This window comes from Phodopus roborovskii, unplaced genomic scaffold (assembly GCF_943737965.1).
Source record: "Phodopus roborovskii unplaced genomic scaffold, PHOROB, whole genome shotgun sequence".
In the NCBI taxonomy this organism is placed as follows: domain Eukaryota; kingdom Metazoa; phylum Chordata; class Mammalia; order Rodentia; family Cricetidae; genus Phodopus; species Phodopus roborovskii.
Window position 1 is genome coordinate 2100389 of NW_026125675.1, and position 10620 is coordinate 2111008.

The following is a 10620-nucleotide window of genomic DNA, read 5'->3' on the forward strand; positions in this document are numbered from 1 at the left end:
GCCTCTGGACGCAAGCCTCTTAAAGGACCCAAGGCTCATTAAGAATCAAAGCTTCTTAAAAGTGCAATGTGCTGTCTGATTGCAGGCGAGTTGGCGCTGCTGCGTAGTAGGCTAGAGACAGAGCTGAGCTCGGGTCAGGTGCAGTAACGCCCCGCCCTGCGCCCCCTCAACACTCCTCCACGCCTCCTCCGTGGGAGCCGCCATCTTGCCACTTCCCCACGCCCGGCCGTCTGCAGGCGTCAATAGCGACTTTCAGCACAAAACAAAGATGGCCGCGGCATACGAGAATACCCGGATGAAAATGTAACTCCCCCTAGACTCGCTCGGCCCCGCCCCCTGGGAACTGTCTCCCGGGTCGCTGAAGTGACACAAACCCGAGAAATAGCCTTAAACTAGCCGTGGAGATAGGGCAAACGTTAGTTAAGGATGGCAGAGAGGAGACACTGTGATAGCACGCCTGACTGGAAAGCAACTGTTTTGCTGCCCGAACACTCAGCATTACAGCCAGAGCCCGGTCACAGAGGGAAGTTGGAGGCGGGGCCACAGCCGAAGGTGACGCCATGAGCACACAGGGGCGGAGCTACCGCCCGCTCCCAGGCCAGTCACACCACCCCGCGACGTTGCCGCCTTCGCCCGCGCCTCCCAAACGAGCCCGGGTGAGCGCTCAGATTCGTAGCGCGCCGGGCCACTGTCTCGCTGCGGCCTGCCGAGGCTAATAGCACCGGAGTCGAGTCAGCGCGAGAGCAGCTCGTGCACTCGCGTCACCTCGCGTCATCCGACCCGCCTGCTTCCCAGGGCTCCTCGCCCCGCCCTTGCGCAGGCGTATAGAGGCTTTACGGGTCCGCCCTTTTTTGAGATTTGAATTTTCCCTAGCGTAGCAAAAGAAGCAAAATACCCGGATGGTGAGCGCTAGCCTTTTCGCGCCAATATTGTAAATTCAACAACAACGTATAAAAGGAGCGTCACCGTCTTCATGTCTAATTTCCAAGTCTCCCAGGAGGCCGATTAGGTATTGCGATGTCATCATTATCATAGGCAGGTGGTAGCACAGGGGTCCTAAGCTAATGTCCCACAGCAAGAGCAGATTATTTCTCCCTGTTCCCCTCTATTTCCTCATTATTTTAACTAACTTCTGGTGAAAATTCTTTATTTCCTGTAATTACAAATATAGGAAACCGAACATGGAGTAGCATATACACCTGTGACATCGTCGTCAAAGGACGTGTATAGATCATTCATTACAGGTCTGTAACTGCGCTTTGCACAGATCTAAAAATTAAATTACAAGCGCTATCGGCAGTCTGAATAATTTTTACTTTGATGTTACTGTATTGAGCGTGCCAGCAGATCTTGTAATTTGTTAGCAATAAGGCATACATATTGCCATATTACACTTTCAATGTGTGTAATAATCCTGTTTTCATGTATTAAATTTATTTACTAATTCTCTGTTTTAGTTTATCCAGTTGCAAGTACTCATTTGGTAAAGACCAGAGAGGAGCCCCTGCTTATATGGATGTAACACCAATAGCTCTGTGACATTGGCCAGTCTCTTATAGCCCCAATTCCTCCCTGTAAAATAAAGGGAGTTGACCTGCTGGTCTCCCAGGGTCTTGGCTGAATTTAGCATGTTTTGCTCTCAAATTCAGAAACTACTGGTTCCTCTGGGGTCTGTGGCTTATGGGTGGCTAAGGCTATTCAAATCCTCTGTAAGTGTCTCATGCTATGCCTTCATGTCTGTAGAAAGATTGCAGCATGCATGCAGCCCTGGGGCACAACAAAATGTTCTCATTAATGCTGCAGGCCAAAATACCACCTCTGTTCCACTGCTCGGAGGAAACAGTGGCTGCTGCTTAAATCCATACACCCACAGGGGGAAAAAAACAAGTGTAAGGAACACACATTTTATGAAGAAAACTCCTTAAATGGGAAGTTGTTATACTTAGCTGGACATAGTGGTGGAAATTTGAAGCCAATGTCTGCTACATAGTTAGTTCTGTAGAGAAGGAGAGGGAGGGAGAGGCAAGACACCTTATCTTATTTTGCAGGATGCTTCCAAAATCTAAGAACCAATGCTGTGAGTCTTCCCTGTCAGTTACGAGGGGGAAGCTCTGAAGAGCTGTTTGACTAGGCAAGGGTCATAGTAGTTCATGAGTATAGGGAGTTAAACTATAATGTAACCAGCCTGGTTTGTCTGGGAAATGTGGGCAAATAGTTTCATTGTATGTGACTTCCATACTGGACTCAAGTAGACTTTGATCCCATTGCAGAAAGAGTTGCATTCTGGATGTTCTCTTTTATTCAGTTGACAGGATCTGACTCCTGTCTCCAGTTCACCATTATATTTGCTGGAAGATAGAAGAGTCAGGGTAATATGGGTGTCATAGAGCTCCATATGGGTACAAAGGATGCAGACATACTACAAAGGGCTTCAGCTGAAGCCTCTTCAGGTATACATGTGGATGGCATTTTGAATCTAGCCAACAGGTTGGCTAGAAGGAAATATTCTTAAAGAAGATTCAGGATCTCAGAATACAGACAATATTAACCCTAGCTTAGAGGTGAGAATCCTAGAGCAGAGATGGCCCCCAAACATGGAGACAAATTCAAGACGAAAGCTTCAGTTCTCTGGTAGTGATAATGGGTTTGAGAGAACAGTGTGACCCACATGTACTAGACCTGGTAGTCCTTCTTAGCAACAGATACTCAAGGCAAGCAAGCCTCATATTAAGCATAGCAGCCATGTCCCCAGAATCCAGGGGAATCCAGGGCATATATGAGAAGACAAAGAGGAAATGGGTCTGGTAAGAGGGTAAAGGAGGGAGAGTAGAAGCCAACTGTGCCCTACAGTAAACTTCGTTAAGGAGGTTAAGACATTTAACTTTGAAACTAAACAATACTGTAATCCCAGGATTTGGGAGGTTGAGGCAAGAGATGGGAATGGTGAGCAAGGCAGTCTGGACTACAGTAAGAGATTCTGTCTTAGATTGTGGGGAATCCCAGAGCAAAGTTGGCATCTTAACAGTCATCTTTCCTACTACTCTCTTAGACACTAGCATACTGGTAATTTTCCATTCTCCTATGACTGTTCTCTTGTTAAACATATAATGCAGCCTGACCCTGAAAGAGTCCCAGCTGCAGTCATATGGTACAGCAACTTATCTTACAGCAGAACACCTGCATTCTGCTTGGAAGGACATTCTGCCTCCCTCACATCCTCCCTCTGGCCCATTCCCTCATTTCTCCACTACTTAAACCCTGTGATTATATTCATTAAACAAGACTTGATCAGAATGTTGTCTCTTGTCTCTTCATTCTCACTTCCACCCTCAGGGTACCTGTCGACTGACCACACTGACTGGGGCATTAGATTACTAAGTAATCTAGTGTACAATCGCTCATTCTTGGACTGAAAGTGAACCTCAGTTGCAGAGCTCTTGCTTGCCTGTGTTGCTTACCTAGCAGGCACGCATAAAGCCCTGGGTTCCATCCATCCACAGTAGTACAAAAAAAAAAAAAAAAAAAAAAAAAAAAAAAAAGGGGGGGGGGATGGGGGAGAAACCAGTTCTATATAAATAATTCTGTAGCTCTGTAGCTTCCATGATTTATTGTTTGTTTATTTTTATAGCATGGGGGATATTATCCAGAGACTCATATATTTTAGGCAAGCATCCTACTACTGAGCTATATCCTCAGCATTTTTTAAATTTTTGAGTCAGGGTTTTATTCCAGGCTTTCCTTAAACTTTAAATCCTACTGCCTCAGCCTCCCTATCAGCTGGGATTCCAGATATGACCCATTAGGTCATGACTGCTTGGCCTTAGCTTGCTTCTATATAGCTTTTTAAATTACTCTGTTGGTCTTCTACATTTTGCCTTGGTGCCTTTTACCTGTCTTTCATTCTGTATGTTCTACTTTCATGTTTCCTCTGTGTCTGTCTATCTGGTGGCTGCTTGGGTAGCTGGCCTCTGACATCTTTCCCTGACCCCATATTCCTCCTCTTACTTATTTTCTCTGCCCGTCAGCCTGCTTATCCTTTTTTTGCTTAGCTATTGGCCATTCCGTTTTTAAAAATAATTTATTCAGCCTTTTATTTTATGTGGTTTTGTGTGAAGGTATCTGATCCCCTGGAACTAGAGTTGTGAGCTGCCTTGTGGTTGCTTGGAATTGAACCCAGGTCCATCTGGAAGACAGTCAGTGCTTTTAACCACTGAGCCATCTCTCCAGGTCCCAGCCATTCAGTTTTTTTTTAATTAGGACAATCAGTGTCTTAGGCAGGCAAAATAAAACAGCAACACATCTTTACATAATTAAACAAATGCAACATTTCTTTACATAGTTAAATAAACAAATGTGACATTATTTCTACTTAAACAAATGCAACATGCTTACATAGTTAAAGTAATATACCACATTTTTAAGTTGAGGTTTTGTTTGTTTTTAAATTTTATTTATTTTTAATTCATGTGCATGGCTGTTTAATCTGCATGTATGCCTGTACATGGCACACATGGAGTGTCAGACTACAAGGGAGTATCAGATCCCCTGGAACTGGGGTAATAGCTGGTTAGGAGTTGCCTTGTGGGTGCTGAGATTCAAACTCTGATCCACTGGAAGAGCTGTCAGTGCTCTTAATTGCTGAACCATCTCTCTAGCTCAGGTTGAGAGTTTGTTAAATAGATGAAGGGTAGTCTCAAAGTACAGAGTTGAGAGCCAGGATAGAGGTGGTGACACTTCTGACTGTTAGGAAGAGGAGAGTAGAACTAAGTATAGTATATTTGAATTCAGGAAGCTGAGAGAGGAGGACTGCTGCAAGTTTAAAGTCAGCAGCCTTGGCTATGTAGTGAGATTCTGTCTCAAAGAAAATAAATATATATGATGGGAGATGCCATTCTGTAAATATGTTTCTCATACTGGTTAATGAATAAAGCACTGTTGGCCAATAGGAAAGGAAGACAGGAGGGACTAGGAGACAAGGAGGAGAGAGGAAGTAGGAAGATGGAGTCTGGCCAACATCATTATATCAAATACAGAGTCTCTGTGTATTGGGGCTGGCGCGGTGGCTGGACAAGACCGGCAGCGGGAGGAAAAAAATCTTACTCCTTACATATATATATATTTTAAAAATTCAAAAACCTGGGTGTGGTGGCTCCTGCCTGTAATTTCAGGAGCCCAGAAGATGACAGGCAGTTTACCTGTTTGAGGCCAACCTGAATTATAAATTGAGTTCTAGAACAGCCTGGACTACAGAGAGATGCCCTATTTCAAAGGGAAAAAAGAATACTATGCATTGGTGACATGGGTGCAGGCTTCAAGAAGAGCTGCCAAATTCCACATTTTATGGGTAAGCAAATTGCTTCTGGTCCAAGGTCACACTTGTGAGGAGAAGTCAGGGTTGGAAGGCACATAGCTTGGCATTAGACTACAGAGAGCTCGAGGCCTCTCCTTGTGTTCTCCTCACCCTCCTCTCTACCACCTCTTGGCTGTGTTGGCTGTGATTGGCTGTGTGTCATTAACAGAGCTGAGCCTATTCTCCCTTCAATGCTAACTAATACATTTCTCACTGGCAGTGGTGGGACTTAGCTCTTATATTGTGACACTTGACACTTAGAGGGAGTAACTTTATTAAGTCAGCTTGGGCTATAATGTGAGAATGCTGCCACCCCAGTCAAACAAACAAAGCAAGGACCTGTGGATTTGATTGAGATACACTGTATACATGTATGAAAGTGTCAAACAATGATAAAATATTAAAAACAAAAAACAACTAGCAGGGTGTGATGGTGCACCTCTTTAATCTCAGCTCTCTGAAGCAAAGGCAGGTAGATTTCTGTGACTTTAAGGCCAGTCTGGCCTACATAACTAGTTTCAGGCCAATCATGGATACACAGTGAGATCTTGTCTAAAAACATAATGACTCGTGTGATGATTTATGATTAGGAAGTGAAAGCATTTATGGAGTATTAGTTTAAGATGTGTTACATTTGTTTATGCTGTGGAGCATTTGTTTAATGATGCAAAGATGTGTTGCATTCTTTTATGTTGCATTTGTTTAACTCCGTGAAGCTGTGTTAAGTTGTCTGTCTAAAATACCTGATTGGGCTAATAAAGAGCCCAATGGCAAGGCAGTAGAAAGGATGGGGGTGCTGGCAGGCAGAGACAATAAATAGGAGGAGAAATCTGGGAAGAGAAGATCGAGGAGCAAGAAAAGGAGAAGGAGAGGAGGACATCAGGGACCAGCCACCCTGCCACACAGCCAATAACAGAAAGAGAGAGAGAGAGAGAGAGAGAGAGAGAGAGAGAGAGAGAGAGAGAGAGAGAAAAGGTATATATAATAAAGATAAAATCCTAGAGACAAAAGGTAGATGGGATAATTTAAGTCAAGAAAAACTGTCTAGAAATAAGCCAAGCTAAGGCTGGGTATTCATAAGAAAGAATAAGCCTCCTTATATTTATTTGGGAGCTACCTGGCAGGCCACCCAAAGAGCAGAGAGCCAAAAGAGTAACAGTAAAACGTAAACAAAACAAAGCACCAACAACAAGCATTTGCCACCAAGAGAGAGGACCTGAATTAAATACATCCTTGTGACCAATTCAATGGAAGGAGAAAACTGACTTCTGCCTGTTGCGTCTCTGGCCTTTACATGTATTTGTATACATGGAAATACACACACACACACACACATGTAAATTTATGCTTTTTCAAATTGAAAAAAACATGCCTTTGCCAGGCATGGTGGCACTCACCTTTGATTCCAGCACCATCAGAGTCAGAGGCAGATGAATCTGTATGAGTTGGACACCACCCTGGTCTATGTAGCAAGTTCCAGCACCATCCAGGGCTATGTAGACTCTGTCTCAAAAAAACCAAAAAACCAAAATAGTATTAGTATTAATAATAACAACAACAACAATAATAATGCTCCAAAGGAGCATTGTTGGGAGTTGACTTTTGCTACCTTTCTCTTGTCCATTTCATTATGAATCTTGTTCTACTATGTTCAGGCAGGAGAGACAGGCTGCTCTGGTGTCATTACTAGAGGCTCTGGTTCCCCTTTTACTGCTGCCTGGGACTGGCTAGTTCTTTACCTGACTTTGCCGTGCTCTGCCTGGTTTGGAGTCTATCATCTGGAAAGGGCTCTGGCAAGCATTTAATTTGCTTCTCTTTAAACTAGAGGTTCCAAATACCACCCAGTCCCCCTGCTCTGCTCCAGTTCACCTGCTGTACTTTCTCAGGGGAGATACATTGACAGTCTGAGTGTTCTCTGTTCTCAGGTCTATTAAAAGGCTCCATTGTCACCAGGTTCTGGTGGCACACACCTTTAATCCCAGCACTCGGGAGGCATAGGCAGGCAGATCTCTGTGAGTTTCAGGCTGGCCTCACCTGGTCTACAGAGCGAGTTCCAGGACAGCCAGAGCTGTTGTTACACAGAGAAACCCTGTCTCTTGAAAGTCTCTCCCCCCTCTAAAAAAATTATGCCTTTAATCTCAGCACTAAGGAGGTAGAGGCAGGTGGATCTCTATGACTTCAAGGCCAGTCTAGTCTACATAATGAGTTCCAGGACAGCCAGAGTTACATAGTGAGACACTGTCAAAGAGCAAAATCCAATGTATATATTCACACATACACACACAGACACAGACAGACAGACAGACAGACAGACACACACACACTGCCTCTGGTTCTGTGAGTGCATAACTACAGGAAGTAAAATGTCGTTTGGGGCTCAGCCTTTTGGGTAGGGTAGAAGGGAAATCCTCATTGTACTCCCTTAATTTGACCTAGATTCCCAAACTCACACTTCACCCAATCATATTTGGTTTCAAAATGCCTTGGGATCAGAGAGCCTGGAAAATCCTACATGTGAAATCCCACCAAAGGGGAAGGCTATTCCAATTTGTAATGAAGATCTGGGAATTGTCACTCTATACATTTAAAGCAACTAGTATAGTGAACAGAATTTTATTATATAGATGAAAAATAACAGCTTAGGCACCAGGAGAGACAGATCCAAAGTCTTCAGGAAATAGAAATTGCAGAGCCTTATAGAAATAGTAGGTGAACACATTGAGGATATTCTTTTGTTTTTATTTACTTTTTCTGGTGAAAACTGTTGGTGGAACTTGAGGCTGAGAATTGGGAATATGGAGGTTCTTTTTTGGATGTTTTTTTTCTAACCGCATTCTTTTTGTAACCACAGAGGAAAAAGGCACACACCGACCTTCTCGTGCCAGCCAATCAGGAGAACTCTTGCCTTCATCCAGCCTGTTGCTGCCATTGTGGGGCAAGGTCACAGCATCTACGGAAATCATAGAGACTTCTTAAATGCTCAGCCAGGAAGGCTGACGTGTGCTTTTCAAGGGCCTTTTTCTGAATTGTGAATAAAAAGAACACTGCCATTCTTAGATTCTTTCTGTTTCTGTCAAAAATAAAGACAAAGTGGGAGGAAGCCCTCTTATACGTGGTTGTGGCCAGCTGTCTCTGTGTGGCTAATATCCACACCAGTATTTTCAACAGTGTTTTTGTAGAAATGGGCAATGAACACTATCCTGAAGCACCAGTGGCCAGCCTGTCCACCTTCCTAGCCCATGCCCTTCAAATCAATCATTAACATAGCCTACATGCTCCTGGGAGGGTACTTGTTACAAAGAAATGCCAGCACCTTTAGATGCCCCATGAAGCTACAGAGAGCTCATTACCTTAAAGATGTCTTTGTTAGCATGCTTGATTCTCACTTTGCCCATTTTTTTGCATGGCCAGTGGCCTAGTGCTTCTCCCTATGTAGAAGTTGGGAGCCCTGATTATTGTTCTGTTTTGACTGTCTGTCCCCATCAAGTTACAACCTTGCCCTTTGTCCACAGGAGTTTGAGGCAGCACTGAGCTCATGTGGTAGCAGCTGTTGGAGAGGTCCTGTGCACCCATAGATAGTTCAGTAGTATCTCCATAGTTACCTACCTAGCTTTTGGCCTGCTGTCATGCCTGGGCTTTGTGGTACTCAAGATGTGTGAACATCAGCTTTCACAATGGCATCTATCCCTGCACCTCATAGGCCACCTCTGGTCTAAGGTCTATGATGATCTCTAGTTCCACTTTGCATTTTTGTTTCTGACAAATTTAAACACCTGCCCAAGACCACATACAAAGGAGAAAATGTGCTAAAGTGTAAGTCAACCCTGCCTACTTGATGAGCCTTGCCATTCAAATGGACTCTGAGATGACATTCTCTATCAAGGGTTGGTTACTCTGGTTGTGCCTTATATAAGGACTCCATAAGAGGTGTTTTGGCCTCAGATTCATTCCAGGTGTCAATACTTAAAGGCTAATTAATCACTGTCCTCTCTTCAATTTACTTGAAGACATGATGCAAAGATCCTAATATAAGGGAAGTGGGTTCATCAGACTGGTCTAGAAACTCTTCTGTAGTTTGAAATATTTTAGAAATAAAGCATCAGGAGAAATGACCCCCATAATTTCACTGTATTCTAGGGTAGAGAGGATATTTGTCAGGTAAAGGTATAGGCTGCTGACAGCCATCCAGTGTGTCCAGAAGTAAAGCATGGTATAGTAGCACACACCTGTAATCCTACCATTTTGTGGGTGGATGTAAGAAGATTACGAATTCAGGGTCAGCCCGACGTCCATGGGGTTCAATCTCAAAATAAATAAATAAATAAGTAAATAAGTAAATCAGGCTTGGTAATCCATGCCTGCTATCTCAGGAAGAGTAGAAACAAGAGGATATGCACAAGTTTCAGGCCAGACTGGTCTACATAGTGAGTTCCAAGCCAACATATCAAGATTTCAGGGAAGTCACTTATCTGTTGGAAATATTGGTGGCTGTCTACTCTGACTTAATACTTTTTCTGAGACAGCACAGGTGTACATAAAATTGGTTAAATATATTTTTTTGAGACAGGGTCTTTCTACATGCTGAATGCTGGGATTAAAGGTATGTGTCACCACACCCTACAAAATGTTGTGTTGTACACTATGTGAAGATGTATTGCTGTGCTTGGTATAATAAAAGTTGAATGGCCAGTAGTTAGGCAGGAAGTATAGGTGGTACTTCTTGCAGAGAGAGAACTCTGGGAAGATGGTGAATTTGCCAGCTGGACTCGGAGGAAGCAGAATGGGCAGTATGCAGATGAGGTAACAACGGAAAGCAGAATGTAGATTAGTATAAATGGGTTAATTTAAGTTATAAGAGCTAATGGGACAAGCCTAAGCTAAGGCAGAGCTTTCATAATTAATAATAAGTCTCCATATCATTATTTGTGAGCTGGTGGCCCAAATAAAAATCTGTCTACAATGTTGCTCTCTCTCTCTCTCTCTCTCTCTCTGTGTGTGTGCATACATACTCACATATACTGTACATATTGTGGCCCATGTGGAGGTATGTGAGCAATTGTCCAGAATCAGTTATCACCTTCCACCTTGTTGAATTACAATCTCTCTTATTTCTGCTGTAGGAGTACCTTAGGACATAACCTTGCACAGCAAATACTTTTACCCACTGAGCCATCTCTCTCCAGGCAAAAGTTATATTCTTTTTTTTTTTTTTTTTTTTTTTTTTTTTTTGGAGACAGGGTGTATCAGCCCTGGCTGTCCTGGAACTTGCT

At 43.4% G+C, this 10620-nt stretch overlaps 1 protein-coding gene across 1 annotated transcript; it reads left to right on the forward strand.

Annotated features, from left to right (window-relative positions):
- The first annotated feature begins 560 nt into the window (after positions 1-560).
- On the forward strand, positions 561-9160 carry Tmem187 (transmembrane protein 187). Its single transcript, XM_051178376.1, is given in 5 exon segments — positions 561-656; positions 8436-8588; positions 8590-8636; positions 8823-8879; positions 8881-9160. Coding segments are annotated over 5 exon segments (633 nt in total).
- Positions 9161-10620: the final 1460 nt, after the last annotated feature.